The sequence below is a fragment of the Pteropus vampyrus genome, unplaced genomic scaffold, assembly GCF_000151845.1.
Source record: "Pteropus vampyrus isolate Shadow unplaced genomic scaffold, Pvam_2.0 Scaffold702, whole genome shotgun sequence".
NCBI classification, from domain to species: Eukaryota; Metazoa; Chordata; class Mammalia; order Chiroptera; family Pteropodidae; genus Pteropus; species Pteropus vampyrus.
Window position 1 is genome coordinate 540,424 of NW_011889483.1, and position 22,802 is coordinate 563,225.

General features: G+C 35.1%; 1 protein-coding gene across 7 annotated transcripts in view; it reads left to right on the forward strand.

The window, feature by feature from the left end:
• Positions 1 to 22,802, forward strand: part of PRKDC (protein kinase, DNA-activated, catalytic polypeptide) — a 192,933-nt gene that overhangs the window by 127,753 nt on the left and 42,378 nt on the right. For 6 of the 7 annotated variants that reach the window (XM_023526089.1, XM_011385363.2, XM_011385366.2 and 3 more), the window contains 11 exons: positions 582 to 771; positions 1,946 to 2,161; positions 4,295 to 4,407; positions 6,535 to 6,666; positions 9,630 to 9,809; positions 11,474 to 11,679; positions 14,161 to 14,299; positions 15,162 to 15,350; positions 16,048 to 16,272; positions 17,142 to 17,250; positions 18,800 to 18,911. In XM_023526089.1, the coding sequence (XP_023381857.1) occupies positions 582 to 771; positions 1,946 to 2,161; positions 4,295 to 4,407; positions 6,535 to 6,666; positions 9,630 to 9,809; positions 11,474 to 11,679; positions 14,161 to 14,299; positions 15,162 to 15,350; positions 16,048 to 16,272; positions 17,142 to 17,250; positions 18,800 to 18,911 (1,811 nt within the window). The remainder of the gene's footprint in view (positions 1 to 581; positions 772 to 1,945; positions 2,162 to 4,294; positions 4,408 to 6,534; positions 6,667 to 9,629; positions 9,810 to 11,473; positions 11,680 to 14,160; positions 14,300 to 15,161; positions 15,351 to 16,047; positions 16,273 to 17,141; positions 17,251 to 18,799; positions 18,912 to 22,802) is intronic. The other variant, XM_011385365.2, reaches the window with a different exon arrangement.

Genomic DNA, 22,802 nt, shown 5'->3' on the forward strand with positions numbered 1-22,802 from the left:
TCTCTTTTGCCCACACTCCCTTCACATGGCTCACACTTCTCATTCTTTCTACCTCCACTTAAATTTTCCTTTCTCCATATTGCCTGCTCCTCCTTCCACCACTCCTTTCATGCACTTGGTACATGCCCAGTTTGCACCTTCTGGCAGCCTTAACAGCTGTGATTTACACATTAATAAACGAGTTCTCTTTATCCCTGCTTGAACTCCTGGGTAGCAAAACCTGACCCTATTCTCCTTGCTCTTGTATTCTTAATATCTTTCACAGTGCTGGGCACATGGTGAGTACTTAGGAAGGAGTTGCAGTTGTGTTACGGTGCTGTTATTGAATATGGCATTAAGCCTTTTAATGCAGAATGTTAAGGAGTAGAAAAATGATTTTTCTCCCTTAGTTCGAATTAGTTTTTCTAGTTGGAAAATAAAATTAAAACTTTTAAATTTGAAAAAGTTCTTCATCGGCTTTCCATAGAGAATATGAAATTACAGTACATACTTGTTGATAGTACCATTGGATTTTAAGTTAAAATATTGCCATGTTGCTAAAGAAGCAAACATTATTTCATTTGAAACTCTCTTACATGCAGGAGTATACTATTGATTCTGACTGGCGTTTGCGAAGTACTGTTCTCACTCCAATGTTTATTGAGACTCAGGCTTCCCAAAATACTCTCCAGACATGGACCCAGGAAGGATCCCTCTCAGATCGAGGAGCAATGGCTAGGCAGATACGGGCCACCCAACAGCAGTATGATTTCACACCTACACAAAACACAGGTAACTGTTAACCTGAATGCCTACCTGCTGTGCACCAAACCCTATCACCTGTGGAAACAGCCTCTACTGCAAGAACATTGACCATTTATAAGAGGAGTGAAACGATAATAGGAGAAAGTGATAAGTGCCACAAAGGAGAAAAGGATTGAGGTCCCTAAAGTAGTCAGATTCTTAGAAACATGAAGAAGAAGGGTGGTTTTCAGGTCTGGGGAAGTGGGCAATGAGGAGTTCATGTTTAATGAGTATGAAGTTTCAGTTGTACGATGATGAAAAAGTTCCAGAGATGAATAGTGGTGATGGCCGCACAACTATGTGAGTATACTTGATGCCATGGAACTGTACACTTAAAAATGGTTAAAATAGTTTTTTTGATGTGTGTATTTTACCACAGTTTTAGAAAAAAAGGATTATTTCTGACTGGAAAAAAAAAAAACAAAACAGGAAAAGTTTTAGTACGTGTATGTTCTGTTTTGGTTTTGCCCAGAAAAATCTGTTTAGTGCATCAAATTAAAAAACCCATACCCAGAAGTAAAGTAGAGCTAAACCGGACTCATTACTATGTGTATAGTTTATCAAAGTGTTCTTTCTCAAATGGTTCAACTATTTCCTTTGAACATCAAAGTATAAGTTGTGGAGTAAAATATTTAAATCATTTTATAGAAACACTTCACAGCATTTTTTCTTTACATGAATTTTTTCACGTTCTATTGCTTCTAGAAGTAGGACTAATTTGAATAATTACAATGGAAATTTTATTACACTGATATTAGAAATTATGGATCTTAGTACTTCATAGTAGCTACAAAACACCATTCCTGTAATGATCACAGCAGCTTAAAATGGCAGGCGATGTGTTTTCTACTTTATAAATGAGAACACTGAGGCTCAGATGCCTAAGCTGCCTTGGATCACCCACTGATGACCCCATGGAGTCCACCCAGTGTCTTTCTGCTGTGATGTGACTATCTCCCTGGAGAGCTGTCCCCAGTTACTCTTCCAGGTGAGCATGTGGAGGTCCCAGGTGCCACCAGGATGATGTACCCCTTTCTCTCACACAGTGTGTTCTGGCAGGTGGTGCTGCCCCTGTGGGGCAGAGGTGGGTAGGGTGTGGGCTTGGCAGGGCTCTGCAGTGCTGAGCATGCTGTGACATAGCTGCGGTTATGCCTTTTTACAGATGGAAGGAGCTCCTTTAATTGGCTCACTGGGAGCAATATTGACCCACTGGTGGATTATATGCTTTCCTCATCATCTGATTCCTTATCTTCCTCCTTACTATTTGCCCACAAGAGGAGTGAAAAATCACAAAGAGCACTCCTGAAGTCAGTGGGACCTGATTTTGGGAAGAAAAGATTGAGCCTTCCAGGAGACAAGGTGGATAACAAAGCAAAAGGTAAAGTACAGTTGCTGAGATGTGTTTAAAATCACCTACGGTCTAAATCAGTGCAGAGGCTTAGATGAAGAAAGCACATTTCTGACTGTTCACATTTCTTTGTAACTTGTAATTAAGCCTATTAAAATTTAATTTAGTAAATGTTGTCTGGGCACCATGTTGAAATCATAGTTTTATGTATTCCAGAAAAGCTGTTGAATAAACTGAACTCAATCCATTTATTTAGTGATCTTCTAGAATAATAGGTGTGGGTAAGGCAACAGGTAGGTGATCGTGTGATGAAGCAGAATTAGTAAGCTAAGTCTTGAAGAGAGTGTTTAAATCCAGGTAGAGAATGGAGAGAGCCTCAGGAAAGACCTGATGGAGGAGATAGACTTTAAGACTAGCCACGAAGGGAGAGGATGAACAGGGTCAGAGATGGAGAAGTATGTAATATGTTGGGAGGTGGAACTGACTCAGATCAGCTCAGTGCACACTGACAGAGTCAGCTCTAGCAGTGCCTTGTAGCAGTCCAGTTAAGTGGATGCTTCAGGACACACTGAGAACAAAGGTAAAGAATGCTGAGGAAACAGACTTGAGGGTGTGGGGGTGTGGCTTAAGGAGTGAAACACAACTTTAGGTAATGAATCAAGCAGAGACAGGCACAGGGTCTCTAAATGACCTCTTGGGGATGGAGTGCCTAGTGGGTACTGAGAGGTGTAGGTCAAAGGCAGCCACACCTTGACCTGTGATCAAGGCTGGAAGAAGGTGGAGTGGGCTGAGTGGAAAGTACTGACAAGACCCAACTCTGAGAGGGTTGGGGTAGAGACCAGTTTAGAAGTTTGCCACTTATGAGAATTGCAGCTCTGGGAGTGAGTGAAAGCCCAGGGGGAGAAAATGTGAAGAGATGAAAGATCCCAAGGTAAAAACCCTGTGTAAATGCCAGTGTATGACTTTAGATAGAAGTAAAATTAGAAGCAAGGTCATATATGTTCCTTTTTATTTAATTGTAGGAACTAAAACACACACACACAGAAAAAATACTTTCAATTTTCTCTTTTTTGGAATCCTGTTGCTTGGATATCAATTCTTCCACATTATTCATCTAATTTTCTTTTTTTTTTTTTTCCTTTTTGCTCTACATTCTGAAAAATCTCTTCAACCTTATCTTCTAACCCTTGCTTTTATGTCACAATATATTTTGTTTCCATGAGATTTTTTTGTTCTCTGAACATCTTTTCAGTCCTTGATCTACAGTTGCAATATTTATTCTTAACTTTCCAGTAAATGATAATTTTTTGAATTTTCTTCCCTGTATGGTCAGATTTTAACAGTTGCTCTTTCTCTATTATTTATTTTGGTTTCTGTCTTTCATATTTGAAGCTGTCCTCAAAATACCTGGTGATATTTGGCTTTTTTGCATGTGTTCCCAGGTAGGGCACTAAAAAGGCATTTGAAATAGCAACAAATCAAGAGCATGTACTGATTGGGCCGTCACTGTGCAGAGGTCAGGCTGGACCAAGACGCTGAAGCCCGTGATATGTCGATGTCTGTGTCTGTTCTTTTGTGCTGGTTGATCATCCAATGGCAGAATCTCCACAGCCTCTCACCTACAGGCTAAAGGCCTGGGTGCCAGCACTCTAGGAGCCTGCGGGAAGGAGGCGGCTCCAGATTCCATATGTCCTCATGGTTACTGTAGTTCCTCTGCCTCCAGTCATGCCAGCCTTTTCTACTCACAGGCCCTGTATCCACTCCCCAGGCTCTGCACCCACAGGATGGAGGAGCAGTGCCTTCAAACCACATCTCTTGCTTCAGACTTACTTTTTCTCTGGAGGTGCCTAGAGCTGCCAGGCCCTGAGTCTTTCAAGTCTTCTCCACTGTCGTTGTTCTGGCCTCCTTCTCTCCACCAGAGCACTGGGATTGGACTGAGTTATTTACAACTTTCGTTCTCTAGATTCTAAAACTGGTTAATCATTTCCTCTGCTGTTCTCTGTTCTTCATAGGCTTGTGTTGTTTAAAAAAGAAAAGCTAAATAAAAGTAAAAAAATGGAGATAAGCAAACAGTCTCACTTCTTAGGAGATTCTAGAAGGAGGCAAAGTCAACTTCAAATGTCACTTTGGCTAACTATAACAAACTTGCTTTATATTCTTCAGATACAGATAATCGGGCAGAAATATTAAGATTACGCAGACGATTTTTAAAGGACCGAGAAAAGCTCAGTTTGTTTTATGCCAGAAAAGGTGTTGTTGAACAAAAACGAGAGAAGGTTTGTATCTTTTTCAAGAAAATGATTGGTTAGAAATATCTATTTATATTTCTCCTCCCCCTCCTCCCCCTCTCCCTCCCCTCCCCTCTCCCCCCTCCTCTCTCTCTCTCTCTCTCTGTCTCTGTCTCTGTCTCTGTCTCTGTCTCTTTCTCTGTCTCAGTCTCAATAAGCGTTGGTTCCAGTATTGGTCCAAACCAAATCACAGAAGCTGTATTACATGAGTTAAAGTTATTTATGAACCAAAGTCTCCTCTGATTTCTGTGGATATGAAGGGCATTCATGACTCACTGATTAGGTCATAGGATCTTGGAATGAGACATGTAGGTCATCCCCTGCATCTGTGGTATGTTCTGGCTCACAGGTACTCGGCAGGTCTCTACCTCTGCCCCTTCTTTCAGCCTCTCACCACAGCTTGGTTTTGTTCTCTCTGAACAGGCTGGCTCTCTCTGTGTGGTGGAACCATAACCACCAGTTATTCCTGAATTTTACATTTTACAACTTTAGCTGCTAGGAAGAGATTGTCTACATCAAGGCCAGAGCCTTGACCCACTTCAGGTCAGGGGCCACTGCAAGACCAATAAGCTATGGTTGGAGGGCTGAAGCCACGTTATAACCAGCCATTCTCCTAGAGATGCCTGGGTGCGGAGGGACTGGTCGTCCCAGAGAAAGGAGTGGGCAGGGACTAGGCAGACAGTCTATGGCTATCTGCTGAAAGCAGTGATTTGAGACTGTGGCAGGAATTAATAGTTTAAGTTTTCTTAAAATGTGGAAATAATAAAATAATTTGTTTAGCCATAGTTTTGATCTTACTTATAAATCAGTAATTATGACAAAATTTTCAAGCAAGGAAGACTAGATTGTGAGTTACAAAAAAAAAACTATCTTTTTTAAATCAGTTTAAATCCTTAGCCACTTAATTAACTTCCAAATCTGAATATGAAGTGGTTGAATGGTTTCACTGTATCTTCTGTGGACAGAAAATGTACTTTTCAGCTTTCTCTTGTCTCTGTAACTACAACTGTTCTTTTGAGGACCGAGGTTTAAAATCAGTGTCCCAAGGTTATTTCATGCTCCTTCTCACTGGACCCACCATGCCTGGAGGGCCTTCAGTTTTGCCCATTCACAGAACTAGCTGTGGGCTCATAATTAAACCCGAAACCTAAATAGGCATGCCTAAAGGAAATAACAGTAACTAGGCAGCAGAAGGAAGAGATAAAACCAGAATTGTTGGGTAGAAATTGCAGGAAGATATTTGGCCTGATACAAAGTTCTTTTTAATAATTAAGAAATGTAGCATTCCCTCTGACACAGGTGTTGTAATCTGAAGTGGCTGACCACTCATTAAGAATGGCATGGAAATAGGCATTGGAAGGCTATGAACTTGCCATTTATTTGTTAGGCATTGTGCTCAGTGGCACTACTCAGTGCTAGTGTTATAGAAATGTATAATAGGAGCACTTATGGGGCTACAGTCCAGTGTGTACAACAGACAAAAAAGATTAGTTAAGGTTGTAAAAAGTTTAGTGTAGAAAACTAACCAGGTGATGAGCATGTCTGGGGAGACCTGTTAAAAGAGATAGTGAGGCAAGCCTTTTTGAAGAGATAATATCTGAGATGGGAACCAAATGATGAGTGAAAAGCTGTAGAAAGATTCTAAGCAAAAAGTTGAGCAGGTACCCACCGCCCTGCATGAGGGAGAGTTAGGGAGATGATTATGAAGCATACGGAAGGCCCAGACTGGCCTGGGCAGATGAGCAGGGCCTAGAGGACCTGAGTGTTGAAGGAGTTGTGGTGATCACACTGGGCCTTATAGCCAGAGTTTTTTCTAAGGGTCATTAAAAGGAAATACAACTCTGTGATTTATGGCTTTAAAAAGTTTTCAATTGAGTTCTGATTTTACATATATTCAGATTACTTTGTAATAAATATTTAAATATTTTCATTGTTCGTCTTCCATACTGATCTGCCGTAGACTGGTAAAGCATAGTGTCTAAACATTTTGGGTAAAAATTGTCATCAATTCACTTTTATGTTAAAAGATGGATACTGACAGTTTTATAGCTCATGTACTACTGATTTTCTTAAATAAAAATTCAGATCTTCATTTTTTGATTCTAATGGTTATAGGAGATCAAGAGTAAGTTAAAAATGAAGCATGATGCCCAGGTCATTTTGTACAGAAGTTACCGTCAAGGAGACCTTCCCGACATTCAGATTAAATACAGCAGCCTGATCATGCCCTTGCAAGCTGTGGCCCAGGTTGGTCCTTGAACACTGCATTTCCTATTGACACAGATTAAAATTATTTTAACAGTTCCTCAGGTCTACTGTGTACAAGGAAAAATGATTAAGGCTACGCTATGTCATAAATGAGGTGTTGATTTGTCCTCAACACTGGACTCGCTTAATAGGCCTTGTTGCAAATCTGGGCTCTGCCATTTCCTGGCTCCAAAGCTTTTCACATGGGAGATTCTGATTAGAGTCATCTAGAAGATAGCCCTGTAATTGGGGTCCTTGTCAAGACATTTAATGCTCTGAGCCACAGCATTTTTGTCTATAAAACCTAAGAGTGAAATCTGTTTTTCTTATCAATAATGTTAGAATGAAAGAATGTATTAAAAATCATTGTAAATTTTAAGGTGCTTAGCCACTTAAATCATTGCTTATATAAAATCATTTAGGGGAGCCTGGAATCAGGAGAGTATCAGTTTATCAGTGGGATCAGTATTCTTCCTTCTCTGTTAATTCTCTTAATAGCAGAGGACTGAAAATATTTTTCTAAGTCATTAGGATGTAAAATTATCGAAAGTGAATGAAGTTTTCTAACTGAATTCTTTGACAAAATCAGGATACTTTCCCCCAAAAGCCTGATTAAGATTCCTTTGACTTTTATTGAAATCATTTTTTAAATTGAAGAGTATTATAATGTATAATCTATATAGCATTATGCTAAGTACTGCAATATAATGCTTGATATTTTATTGTGCTTAAGTTTCTAGTACTAACATTGATTATATTAGGTTATATCTACATAGCCCTTTACTGTTTTAAGTTTTTTTAAAAAATCTAAATAATTACAGATTACAGGAATTTGCAAAACTAGTACATAGTCCCACGTTCCCTTCATCTAGCTTCCCTCAATAATGATATATATTATATAATTGTAGTACGTTATTAAGACTTATAAATTGACATTAGTACAATAGCATTAACTAGACTGCAGACCTTGTTCATTTTCGTCATTTTCCCTTGCATTCATTTGTGTGTATGAGATTCTGTGCATTTTACCCCATGCATAGTTTCATGTAACTACCATCATAGTACAGCCCTGAGTCATTATGGAGTGCTTTCACATATCTCTCATTAGATTTTCCCAGTAATTTTGTGACATTGAGGCAGTTACTAGACACATTTACAGATGAAGAGTTGAAGTTTAGCAAAGAATAGATAATATGCGAAAGCTGTATGCTTCAGTGGTTGTGGAGCAAGGAAAATACCCTCTGTGTTTTGATACCTGGTCCAGTGCTGCTTCTACGTTTCCACTTTTTCCCAGTTTTTCTAGTCCTTTGCATACATGTGTTAACACTACTGCTTCAAAAATGATTTGACATCTGCTGTCCTAGGCATGATTTATTGCTGTCCGCACTGGAGAGAGATGTGGTATGTAATGATAGTAGTAAGTTAGCAAGCCTCAGACTATTGAGAGACCTCCAAGTCTGTTCATCTCATTTATGCTTGGAAAAAATAAAGATGGTAAATATTGTTTTGAAAAAAACATGGCTACATTTTTTCTATTCTTTAAGGAGAAATGTGTTCATTCTTATTTCTGTTAATTTTTCAAATCCCAATACTTTATTTATTCAACAAATGTTAGTATATTGAGTAACTCCTCCTGTATGCCAGGGGCTGTTCTAAGCACTGGGATGCAGTGCTGGATAACAGGTGAAACCTCTCCTGCTGCCTGGGACCGCCATTCTTCATCGTGAGCCTCACATATGGGAAAAATTAAAGAGGCACTTGTAAGCTAGCCATTACAGGGCATGTCCAACAGCAGCATCCTATTGCTCTGAAGGCATTATTTATCTTAATTACTGCTGCAGTTATTGTAACAGAATGAGCATTTGGGTCTCCCTAAAATATGAAGGAATTTGTACATAAGTCATAAGAATCAATGGGTTGTAGACTGTCTGCCACATGTTAGGTGAAAAAAGCGGATTACCGAACAATAGACATCATATAAAAGAGTGTGCATGTCAGTAAGAGACCAATCATGACAATGACTGTCTTTATGTAATATAATTATGGGTGATATATTTTTTCCCTTATCCATTTTTTAAAAAATTTTATATAGTGACTATTATAACTTTTTATAAGACAAATCCATTGCTTAAATTAATAAATGAAGAACATGTCAAATTGTACTTTTTATTCAGTCATAGCTTTTATGAAATGAAATGTTTTAAATTTTATTTATTGCACTCATGCCTTTATAAAAAAATATATATAGATACTACATGCCAGAAATTGTTCTTAGTACTAGTGTTATAGACACAAGTAAAGGGTAGTGTTTTTGTGGACGTGGAGTGTGAGAGTTAAAGCCATAAAAGATCAAGTAGTGCGCTGTTATAGATGAATAGCCCAAACATGAGAGATACAAAAATGGCTACTGATGGTTTAAACAGTTTAAATCATCATAATGTTGAGACTTTGAAAAATTAAAATTGGCATTTTATTGAAGCTCATCAGTTATCTTAAACTTTACAATGATGCTGATGTGAGGATAATACCTAAAAATCTAATTTAATCTTCAAGATTTTATCAGTTACTGCACTGAACATTTAACATGCATTTTTTGGCTGATCTTTACTATAGCGCTATGAGATGTGATCTGTTATCCCCATTTTAAAGATGAAGAATCTGAAGACCCAGACTCACTCAGGAGTTAAGATAATGTGGTTATGTATGTGATTAAGCCAACTTTAAATTCGTATCTCTGGGTTCAAAATCCATGATATCATGCCTTTTTTAAGGCATATGTCAAATAGATATATTTGGTTAAATACCAAATGCTCCCCTTGTCAATCAATGCCTGTTAAAACTTTCCAAATAGAATTGAGATGTGTTTGTAGCAGTTTGTATTTTCAAGTAAAGCTCTGATAGTTGGTAAGTTAAAGCATTTTTATTTCAGATCCTAATTTGTCTTTGTTTTGAATATTTTACAGAGAGACTCAATAATTGCAAAGCAGCTTTTTGGCAGCCTGTTTTCTGGAATTATAAAAGAGATGGATAAATATAAGACCATGTCTGAAAAAAATAGCATTACTCAAAAGTTGCTCCAAGACTTCAATCTTTTTCTTAATACCACGTTCTCTTTCTTTCCACCTTTTGTCTCTTGTATTCAGGTAAAAGTCTATACACACTTTATAATATATGCGTTGTCTACTTTGCCTTCACATAATTATGTCACAATAACTTCATTTGTTTCACAAGCTCAAACACACGGTGTTTGTAACAGTAGATGTACTCTGTTTTGGTTTCCTCTTCCCAGATGAGTAGATATAATTTATTTATATTGGGGAAAAAAAAAAAAAACTTGTATGTGACAGAATAAATAAGCCAATCTCTTCAATGTTTTGTTTAAACCCTGCATCTTGTTTAGTTGTTTTTCCTTTTGGTATTTTACTAAATCCGTTCTTGTCTCCTGACTGCCTTCAAGAGATGTTGATTGTACACATGCCTGATTTTGTTCTAAGTGGTGGAGACATGGCAATGAAGAAGCACAAATCTCTGCCCTCCAAGAACACTCTAGATAATAAACAGACAAATATGGATGATACCATAAGGTATAGTAGTAGGTGTCGTAGAACTTGAGTAATATAGAAGTCCTAAAGTAGTGTAGGGTAATAATGAAGCAGGTAAGTAAGATAGCCTTTTGGTCAGGGTGGAGAGTGTGAACCATTGTAGATACTACTTAGATGGAGTGTCAGAGAAGGCCTTTCTAAGGCAATACAGTTTGACCAGAGAACTTACTGTAGGCATACTTTCAGTTACTGCTAAACCATACTTATTGGAAGACTACTTTTCATGTAAGAAATGTTTTTTTGCCATGCAAAACATGGATCATTACTAAGTCCCTAATAGAAAATCTTTTTGGTTCATTTTTATAACTAGTACCCTCCCTAGAGCAATTTAAAAATTATATTTTTAATATTATTTATTAGTAGCTTTGGTTTGCAAACTAATTGGGTAATAATTCCCTGAGATGAAGTACTTGGTTTTTCTGTTTTGTTCTTTTTGATGTAGCATGAAACTGTTAATAGTTTTTTTAAAATACATTAGTTCTATTTTCATTGGTTTATAATTTACAAGTAAAATTCCTTCATTGTTTTTCTCCTGGCCACACTAAATATAAGATTCGTGTTATTGTTTTGAATTGGCCGGTATTTCAAAGTAAGTTTCTCTTAACATCGATTTACATTGTATCTTTATATAACAAGCAAATGCTTGTTATGACTTCCTGTTTGTGGTTTATATCTGGAACTATTGATTTGTTTTCTCTCTCTGTGGAACCATAGTACATTTGGCATAGTATTCATGTGCGTTCTTTTCTAGCAAGGATGACCATCTCTTTGAGATTCCACTGCCTCACCAGAACTTCCCACAATGAATTTCTTGTCTGTGACATATCCTGTATTTTAGTGATTGGCTATGAAATCTTTGTGTTTCAGCTGCTTTTCTCACCCATTCAATTTAAGTAGTCCTGGAATCTGCAGTTGTTGTTTGGATATATGGAATATATGTAAAAATCTTCATATTTTCTAGTGGGTTTTTTGTTTTGTTTTGAATTAATCCCTGGATTGGAAGTGTAAAAATAAAAGGTAATTTTCTCCCTTGAGGAAATCGAATGTTGAGGAAAATTTAATAGAATTACACAGAGAAATTTTTGGTTCTATCACTACTTATGTCAAAACTTTCTTTTATGTTTAGTAAAATGAACTATTCACATATGAAGATAATGGCCAAAATACCACAGGCTAAATAGCTACATGTGTTTGTGGTTTCACAGGAAATCAGTAGCCAACACACAGACTTGCTGAGCCTCGATCCAGCTTCTGTTAGTGCCGGCTGCCTGGCCAGTCTACAGCAGCCTGTGGGCATCCACCTTCTAGAGGAGGCCCTGCTCCAAATGGTTCCTCAGGAGCCACTTGCCAAGCGAGCTAAGGGGAGATCCCGCCTCTCTCCTGATGTCTGCAGATGGATGGAACTTGCTAAGTAAGCTCTGAGATCCAGACACTGTTGGAAGAATAGTGACTTTTACCAAAGTAATACCGAAAATTTTTGGCTTCGTTTTGGCAGAAAACTGAATAAAGTTGATAATAACACTTCTACAAAGTTTTTTGAAAATTTTTTCAGCTTGAGTACCATTCCATGAGTTAAGAATAGTTGCCATGACAAGGAATGTCTTTCCCAAAGAAAGATTTTTATTATACCTGTTAATTTCTTTCAGTATACAATCTTTTTGGACTCACTGAATGTAATCCACTAAGTTTAGTTTCCTGCGAAGTGTGGCTGTAACTTGCAGTTCCTACCTAGTATTTTCTGGTTTTGCTGGTTTGCTAAACTAAATAGAGGATGATTTATTATTTTCATCAGGACTCAAACTTTTAGGAACAATTTAGTCCAATTACTTTGTTTATTTAGAAAAAAGAAATTCCGTCTAGTAGTTATGCCATTTTGCACTGTGTCTGATCCTTCCCATACCTGTGGTTTTATCATAAGAAAGCCAGTGCCAGATTCTGAGAAGCCTGCTAGATTGGGTTGAAATTTAATTAGAACTTCTGTTTTATCATACGGATTTTTAGATTTTCAGGTTCTAGGGAAAAAGAGAATAAAAGTAAAGGTGGGGAATCTGTGCACTTTTCACTGTTTTATAGTCAACCCTGTCTTTCTTAATTGAGCACAATGAGTAAATCATTGTGTCAGGTGCTGAGAAGAATTAAAATATGAATTAGACAGTTCTCACCATGTACTTACAGATGTGACTATATGAAGTAGGAGATGGTGAGTTCTCTGAGAGGCCAGATAAATCCTAGGTCAGTCAGTTCAGAGAGTGCATCTTGACTTTTTATCTTATTCTTTCAGATGTATGTGAACAACAATAAATAACAATTTGTCTATTTAGTATTTTCAGGGAGTGAGAATTCATATAGTGTATATTTAATGGGTAATGAAGCACACACTTTTAAACATTTTTTTTCTAATTTTAATACTTATACTATTTATATACTATTTTTGCTTGCTTTTCAGTTTTTGAGAACCTAATTTAGCCTTTTCTTGATATGTCACCATCATTGTTTTGCCTGTGTTATAGTATAAATAATTCAGGGACGTTGGGGCCAGTGTAGGGTGAACATGAGGCTGATCTCTTTCTGAGTTCCTGAAAAATGTTTGTAGCTCTTATCTATCCTTTGGCTCTTGGGCTGTGAACTGTTTGTTATCCTACAACCCACCTCCACACCTCTGCCTCTTATTTTGTTACCTTTAACCCTTTAGAGAGCCATATGTGTTAGATTTTTATCTAAATTTGGACCAGTATGCTCTGAAGTAGAGCTCATGGGGTTCTTTTATTTTATTTTTTACAGCTTTATTGAAATATAATAGACAATTAGTTGGTCATATTTACATTGTACAATTCAATGAGGTTTTTCAATTATAGTTGGCATACAAAAATATATTAGTTTCATTTGTACAGCTTAGTGACTAGAGATCTGTATAACTCACAGTGATCATCCCCACTGAATCTAGTACCCCTCTTCCCCCTTACATATTTATTACAATATTGTTGACTATATTCCTCATGTTGCACTTTATATCTCTATGACTGTTTTGTAACCATCCATTTGTACTTCTTCATCCTTTTATCCTTTTTAACCATCTCCCCCACACCCGCCCCCCCCCCATTGGGCTCTTTTGATATAAATACATGAGATTTCATACCTGGGAAGAGACCAAACTGCAGAAAAACCAAGGAGAAAGCAATCCTCAGCTGGCTGGTCAGGTGACTGCAGATTCAGGAAGAGATGACATTTGCATTGAGACTTAAAAAATGGAAAAAAATTTCCAGGAGTTAGGGATCAAACTTATTAAACACTTTAGATATCCTAAAGGAGAAGCTTGATTGCTGAGGTCAAACAAATTTATATTAATGTGAAAAGATGCATGAATGCTCTAGCAAATATTAAGGCTGTAAAAAAATTACTTGTCAATAGAATTGAGATTTGTCCATAAAACATGGATTAAAATGTGGCATCAATAAGACCTGGATTAATTTTCACTCACTTCCAGGTTCTTGACTGCCTTCCAAATTTTAGAGCTATAACAGGGATTCTAAATAGGTCTCCTGCAGATATGTGCAATGTTGCTGTAATGGTACCATTAACATAGAAGAAGCTTCTTTAATGACACAATTTATACATTGGGAATCTAAGATATTTTCAAATTTCACTGTAAATGTATCTTAGACTAATTTCTGCCTTCTGTATGACTAAAGTAGTAAAACCTAATGGTAAAAACAGACAAACACCTAATAGTGATTTCAAAATTTGTAAGATTTTGTATTTTTATAAAACGAAAATAACATATCTTTAGTTAATATGTGTGACATCTTGATGTAATATTTTGTTTTAATAAATACTTTTAAATATTGGAGCTTTCATTAATTTGGACTTTTCCCCCCTTTGGTTTGTTCTATAGACTGTATAGATCAATTGGAGAATATGATGTCCTCCGTGGCATTTTTAGCAGTGAGATAGGAACAAAACAAGTCACTCAGAATGCATTATTAGAAGAAGCCAGAAGTGATTATTCTGAAGCCGCCAAGCAGTATAATGAGGTAAAACTGATCTCTAGCAAATGTCAGTTGCTTAAACACTTTTGTTCTTTGGATGAAAAAACTATTTGCTTTAAAATTTAGAGTTTCATAATATTTCAGCTTTATTCCTTTTATTTTACACAAGTGGCAGAGAATAGTTTCACAATAACTAAAATTTGAAATAATTATTGTTGTATCTCTTACTCTTTTTAAGAAAACCTCAATGGATAAAAGAGAAAGCATTTTGTAAATTACCAAGTACTATAAAATAAGATATTTCAGTATCTGCTAATGTTATATGATTTCTATTTGAGTAGATTGTTTTCCTTCAGCAAGTAAAAAATATATAAAGAGATAAGAATTGGTTTTGAGAAGATGACTATAAATTCATATTTTTATATTTTGTGTTTTGAATTGCCAGTGTCTATCCAAGTGTAGATGTCTAGGAAGTAGTTGAAATTCAGAATCTGTGACCTGTGAGACTCCTGAATGCATAATTCAGGTTGTAAAATTCTCTGCAAGTTTCCGTAAATGTCTTGTTTTCCAATTTTGATCTAACGTTTTTAAGTATTAAATAACCCACAGTAAATCAAATTATGAGTCATTTAAAGTCTTCATTTTTTTAATTGACTTCATTGGTAAGTTTCTCAGAGAAGTAGTTTCCTTTCGGTTGGAATTTTTATTTTTATTTGTTACTATAATGTTCCTTTTGGTTTTTTTCCTTCCCTTTGGTGTTACTCTATTTTCCTTTTTCTCTCCCCTTATCATAAGCTGAAAATGATTGTCATTATTATGAATGTTATGCTACATACCTTATTTCAAATATATTTAATTTGTATTCTTTCCACTTTATAAAATAATCTTAGGAACTTTTCTTTGCCAGGCTCTCAATAAACAAGAGTGGGTAGATGGCGAGCCTATAGAAGCTGAGAAGGATTTTTGGGAACTTGCATCTCTTGACTGTTATAATCAACTTGCTGAGTGGAAATCACTAGCATACTGTTCCATAGTCAGTGTTGACAGTAAAAATCCTCCCGATCTAAATAAAATGTGGAGTGAACCATTTTATCAGGTGGGTAGAATTATTTTTATGAGGTCACTGAAATAAATATTTTAGATGGTCAGGTGTTTTCTAATTAATGAAATTACTTAAAACTTAAAAAAAAAATGTAGTTATTTATATTACCTGACTTCCCCCACAAACTTCGTATTGTTAAATCTCTTACCACGTTTAACTAACCCTTTCAAAATAAATGGCTTGTATTTAAAAATAAATATTAACATCCCTTCTATGGTGACATGAAAGAAGATTTTCTGTTGTTTCTGCACTGTATCGAAGGTTACATGTGGGCCCACCCCAATTCCTGGAGCAAGATGGCTCCCCACTCACAAGGTTGCCCAAACTCCTGAACAAGGCTGCTCTTCTGATCCCTCCCACACTGGTACTATATTGGCTCTGCTTAAAGATTCCTCACTTTGAAAAAAGAAAAGTAAAATAAAGATTCCTTACTTTGAATATAACTTTCAGCTAAAAGTACATAGTTCCAATTTTCTATAGAACATGTTCCTATATATTTTGTGGTTACAAAATGAACAATTTTAGATGAACATGTTTTAAAAATTCTAGTTTTATGTTCGAAGTATCAAACATTCACTTTGGCTCTAAATTTTAGCCTCTAAAATTATACCAAAGAATATTATAGTAATAAAATAATTAGGCATACAAAATTGGTTTTCTGAAGTTACAGGTAGATTCTTATGTTCCTTAGGAAACCTATCTACCTTACATGATCCGCAGCAAGCTGAAGTTACTGCTTCAAGGAGAGAATGACCAGTCCCTACTGACATTTATTGATGAAGCTGTGAACAAGGAGCTCCAGAAGGCTATTATAGAGCTTCATTATAGTCAGGAATTGAGTCTTCTTTACATATTACAAAATGATGTTGACAGAGCCAAATATTATATTGAAAATAGCATTCAGAATTTTATACAGGTAATACAGATATACCAATCTAAAATGTACCATTTCTGTAATATTTTTAAAGTCAGTAAACTCATGAATAAAAAAAATCAAAAAATTTTCATTTACTATGTGATACCATCCATTTCCTTCTTTTTATTCCAGTTTCTTCTGATATTTTTCTTCACTTTTTTTTTGTCTTAATGTCTTTTTTAATCCTTTTTTTCCTTTTACAAAAGTTCCATTTTTTGTTTTTCCTTAGATTTTTATTTTTCTCACACTGTTAAAAAACACCTGAGAGTAGACTTTTCTATTTGGAGTAGCTGAATAGAAGTTTGTTTGCTTTGTGGAGAAGAATATAAATCTTCCCTGATCATTTTCTGCTATTATGCTGTCTTTCCATTTATCTTTTCTGAGAATCTTCCTCTGATGATTGTTTGTTTATTTTTAAACTCAGTGTCTTGTATAGTGTATATTAACAACATTTATCATTGGCATATATTGATCATAGAAGCAAACTCATTTACTGTCTCATTTTTAAACTTTTTTGAAGTTGATTAGTGCACTCAAGATAAAATTTATTAAAGAAGAAAGAATTGGTTTCTATACTTAGCAATTTACATTATAAGGTGTGATTTTTAAACATTGTTGGCAAATAAAGGCAATGATAGCCTATTTGTATTGATTTTGATAAATCAAAATGAGATTGAAAACCTCAATTATTAAAAAAAATTAAATCATTTGTTAATTTCGTCTATGACCTAATTGTTAACCACTCTGAGACACGTTGTGTAATTAATGTATTTTTATGGTAGTTGCTGTATTTCACATTTTAGAGAACTACATTAAAATTTAAAGTAGTAAATTGATTTATAATCAATACTAAATGCCTTTTTTTCTAGAACTATTCTAGTATTGATGTGCTTTTACACAGAAGTAGACTCACCAAATTACAGTCTGTACAAACCTTAATAGAAATTCAGGAGTTCATCAGCTTTATAAGCAAAGAAGGTAATTTTTTTCTTTTATAATTTTGAAAGAGTTTTAGCATCTATTTTTTTGCTTAGTGAAAGTATATCTTTCTTAATGTATGGGTTAGAAACTGCCTTATCTTGAGTTAATTCTATAAATATATATATATTTTGAGATGATTGAAATGTTTAAAATGGTCGCACTATTTTAGGCACTGGGAGTGCAAAGCCAAATAATATTGCCCACCTTGAAGAAGCTTTCAGAATAGTGGGGTAATTCCTACGTGATGTGATACCTGCTGAGGCATAGTCGTGCATAGGACCCCAAGTGAAACACAGATGACAGAACTTGCCCTAGATTGAGGGGTGCAGGAGGCTCCTGGAGGAGAGGCCTAAATCAAGTGTGGATGAGGGACAGGCGCTTACATAGTGCCTGCCTGACCGAAAGCCTGTAGTGTCCCCTGAGATGTCGGAAGTTCTGTGACTGGCTGCCAGGTGTCCTGGCCTGAGGGGAAGTAAGGGGTGCTCATACTACGAAGGTCTTTTTGCAGCCAACAAGTGGATTTTATCCTGGTGCCTATAGAAAGCCACCCAGAGTCAAAGAGGAAGAGTACATCTTTGCAACAGTAACAAATCTTAGTTGTAAATCTGAATTTTAATTCTTGCCCTAAATAATTAAAAATGATATGAAAGACACTTTTCACAGTACTAATAAAGATTGGTGTTTATATCTAATTGTTCTTTTTAAATTTGGAGAATTATTTTTCAAGTACATATTATTAATTACTTATCATGCATTAAGTGCTTTTTACTTTCCAAGAACTACGTTAATCTCTTCTATATTACCTAGTTTTTGTAACAGCCTTATGAGATGTAGATTCTTTCTCCTCATTTTATAGAGGCTTAGAGATTAAATAATTGTCCCACACTATTAAATGAAAGATTCAGATTTTGAACCCAGAGCTGCCTAATTTAAACTTGTTTTCTTAACCACTGCTTTCCACCAACAGAGAAATCTACAACACTAAACATTAGCAATGTGAAATTTAAATTTCATGAGGATTATGAATTTCTTTTCCAAAACCCTTGAGGCTAGATAGTTTCAGATATCATCATCATCATCTATCTGTATATAATCTTGTGCAAACACCAGGGCCTGAGGCAGTATTTCCTAATTAAATACAATGATGCATCTCTAGCTTAAGTGGTTAATATTCATATGAATGACATAAACAGACTATAATAAGTAGCCTAATGCCAATTCAGATCAGATTTTGCCAAGAAAATTGACTGCAACCCCTTTTCAGTTTTTAGTGCCTTTTTTTTTTAATTTTGGAATCGTGGATGAAGTAGACCTTTACTAAATGTAAAAATTCTTTATTTCCCTATCTTTATTTTATATCTTTAAGAAATTGAGTTTTAATCAGGATACATTAGATTTAATATGGTAACTCGGTGCAACAGACACAATTTTTTAATTTAAACACGAAATTTGAATTAAGTTTCTATTTACTAATGTCAGCACTACTTCGTAAATTAGTCTTGTCCTTGAATTATGGACATACGTCATCCCTTAATATTATTTTTAGGTAATTTGTTATCTCAAGTTCCCCTTAAGAGACTTATAAAAACCTGGACAAACAGATATCCAGATGCTAAAATGGACCCAATGAACATCTGGGATGACATCATCACAAATCGGTAAGATGTGATCCTTTTGAGTTGAATGTGGATTATTTTCCTAAATTGCCAGAATGGTTTTTCTCTCAAACTGTGGTTTACAGAAATTGGAATTTGAACCTACTGCAGCCATATCGCATCTTCCCAGTTTCTCATTTAAGTTGTTCTAACAAAGCTCTCCATGTCAGCAGAATGTTCTTTGTCCTCACTTGCTCCCTTGTCTCCTGTGTACCTTTTACCCAGATTCACTGTTTTTAACATGTTGCCACATTAGCTTTTTTATTCTTTCCACATACACATATTTTCTAAACCATTTGAGGGTAAGTGGCATGCATATGTTTTCTGACCTCTTAATTTATCTTAACTCATAATTTATCTGTACATTTCCTAAGAAAAAGAGTATTCTGTTATGTAACCATAACTTTACTATTTTAATTTTTAATCTACAGCCCCCATTTCAGTTTTGTCAGTTGTCCTTTTACTGTCCTTTAAAGCGTTTCTCCCCTTCTTAAGACAAGATCCAGTCCAGAATTATATGTGGTGTTCATTTGATATGTCTTTTTAGTTTCCTGTCATTTGGAACAGTTCCTTAGCCATCTTTGATGACATTGATACTTTTGAGGAAGGTTCCTCAGTTTGAATTTGTCTGTATATCCTCACAGTTAGATTCAGACGATACACCCCTACCCAGAATACTACTTAAGTGAAGTATTCTCAGGGTATCAAATCTGCGAGCACAGAGCATCCATCTGCCTTTTACTGCTGATAGTGATTTTGATTGTCTAGTTAACATATCGTATGGTCTCTCCAGTGTAAATGCCCATTTTTTTTCCTTTGCAACTAATAAGCAATGTGGGAGATACTTAGAGACATGCATATATCCTGCTTGTCTTAAGACTTTCCTCTGTCTTTTGTTTCTGTGGATGACCGTTAGCTCAAGCCAGTCCTGACAATGATGTTTGCAAGGTGATGATTTTCCTACCTCTTGTTCCGTGTTTATCAGCCTACATCTTCTTGTTAAGGAAGAGCCCTCCCTTCTCTCCTCTTTATTTATTCATTTACTTCAATTTTAATAATATGGAATCACGGATTCCAATTTTATCTAATGGAATATAATTCATTACTGTTCTTATTATTTTATATTCAAATTGTCTCACATTTGGCTAACAGGAGCTCCTTCAAGCTGATATTCATTCCATGCTCATCTTGTAAAATTATTTCCTTCTTCTAGAAATGTTATAGTTTTAGTTCTTACATTTAGGTCTATGATCCAGTGGAAGATAGTTTTTGTAGATGGTATAAAGTAGGGGTAGATATTCACTCTTTCCATGTGGATATTTACTTGTCTAGTCCCATTTATTCAGAAGTCTTACTTTTCATAATTGAATTGCCTTGGCATCTTTTTTGAGTATCAGTGACCATATATATGTGTGTGGGTATAATTTTGAATGGTCTCTTCTATTCCTTGATTTATTTGTAACTTTTCACAATATTGAACAGTCTTTATTCTTGTTGCTTTATAGTAAGTTTTGAATCAGATAGGGTGAATACTCCAACTTTATTTTCTTTATGAAAATTGTTTTATTTTAGGTTATTTACATTTATGTGTGCATTTTAGACTCTGCCAGTCAATTTCTTCCCCAGAAAAGCTTAGAGTTTGCTTGGGATTTTATTGAGTGTAGTTCAACTTCAGGAATTGCCACTTTAACAGTATAACATTCTCTAATTCATGAAGGTTATATGTCTCTCTATTTCTTTGTCTTCTTTAATTTCAGTGATTTGTATTATTTCAATATGGATATCTTTGATGTTATTAGATTTGTTCCTAAGTATTTTATCATTTTTGACACTGTTGTAAATGGAATTTTTTCTTCTTAATTGTGTTTTCCAATTATTTGCTGCTTGTATACTGGTTTTCTGAAATTTTTATCATGAATGGGTATTGAATTTTGTCAAATGCTTTCTCTGTGTCTGTTTAATCAATTACAGTTTTTTTTTTCTTTATTGTGTATATATCTATGAGGTCCATTTGGTCTATTATATCATCCAAATCTGCTATTTCCTTATTGATCTCTGTCCATTACTGAGAGTGGGATATTAAAGTCCTTGGCTATTGTATTGCTTTTTATTTATTTATTTATTTTAGTTCCATTAGTATTTGCTTTCTATATTGTAGGTGCTCTGATTTGGGGTGCTTAAATATTTATAAATGTTATGTCTTTTGGATAGATTGACCCTTTTATTAGTTTATAATGCCTTTCTTTGTGTCCTTTTAACATCATTGGCTTAAAGTCTATTTTGTCTAATATAGTATAGCTACTCCTGCTTTTTTCTTGGTTACCATTTGCTTTCCCATTTTTTCACTGTCAGTGTATGTCTTTAAATCTTAAGTGAGTCTCTTGTAGGCAGCGTATATTGGATCTTGTTTTCTAATCCAAACAGTCATTCTGTGTCTTTTGATTGGAGAATTTAATCCATTTCCTTTTAAAGTAATTATTGATAGTTAAGGATTTAATAGTGCCATTTTGTTAATTGTTCTCTGTTTTATAGATCCATTATTCCTTGCTTCTCCTGTTTTCTTTTGTGATTTTTATGACTTTGTACTGGTATACTTTGACTTCTCCATCATGATCTTTTGTGTAACTACTACACAAAGTTTTTCCTTTGTGGTTACCATGAAGCTTACATAAAATATATATAACACCCTATTTTAAGCTGATAATAACTATGATAGCATTTTTAAATTTTATGCTTTTACTTCATGACTCCCTCTCACATTTTAGTTTGCATATTTTTATATTGTATATCCATTAACAGATTATTGTACTTGTGGTTATTTTTAATACATTTGTTTTTTTATCTTTTAGAGTTGTGAGTGGATTATGCACCACCATTACCATTTTAGAGAATCTGACTTTGACTATATATTTATCATTACCAGGAGATTTATACTAACTTCATGTTTTTAAATGTTAATTAGTATCCTTTTATTTCTGCTTGAAGAACTTTCTTTAACATTTCTTGTCAGGCAGGTCTAGTCATGAACCCCCTCAGCTTTTGTTTTTTCAGGAAAATCTTTCTCTCTCCTTCATTTTTAAAGGATAGCTTTGCCAGATATAGCATTATTGGTTGACAGGTTTTTTGCTTTGAATAATTTGAATATATCATCCACTCTCCTGGCCTGAAAAGTTTCTATTGTGAACTCTATCTGTAGTGTTAAGGGAATTCCCTTGTAGCTGATGTGTTGCTTTTCTCATCTTGCTTTCAAAAGTCTTTGTCTTTGACTTTTGACAATTTAATTATGATATGTCCTGGTGTAGCCCTATTCAGGTTTAAAAGTCCTATTCGTGGTCTTTTGAGACTCACAGATATGGTACTCTATTTCTCTTCCAGGTTTGGGAAGATTTCAGCCATTATTGCTTTAAATATAAACAAATATCCCTTTCTCTTTCACTTCTCTGGATTCCCATAATAAGTATACATACATTATTCTGCTTCACTTTATTGCACTTCACAAATGTTCATTTTTTACAAACTGAAGGCAAGACCAACAAAAAGATTATGACTCACTTTATTACAATACTTGCTATATTGCATTGGTCTGGAACAAAATTCACAATATCTCTGAGGTATGTTTATATTGTTTCGTTTATGCTACCCCATAGGTCCATAAGCTTTCTTCAGTCTTCTTTCTTTTAGCTCCTGTAACAGAATAATTTTACTAATTCCTACTTCTGTATGATTTAGTCTGCTTTTGAAGCTCTCCATTGAATTCTTCAGTTCACTCATATTGTAGTCTTTAGTTCTAGGATTTCTTTTTTTTTTTTTTATGGTTTCTATTTTTTGTCAAATGTCTCATTTTGTTCATACATTGTTTTCCTGATTTTGTTTAATTATTTGTGTGTTCTTGTA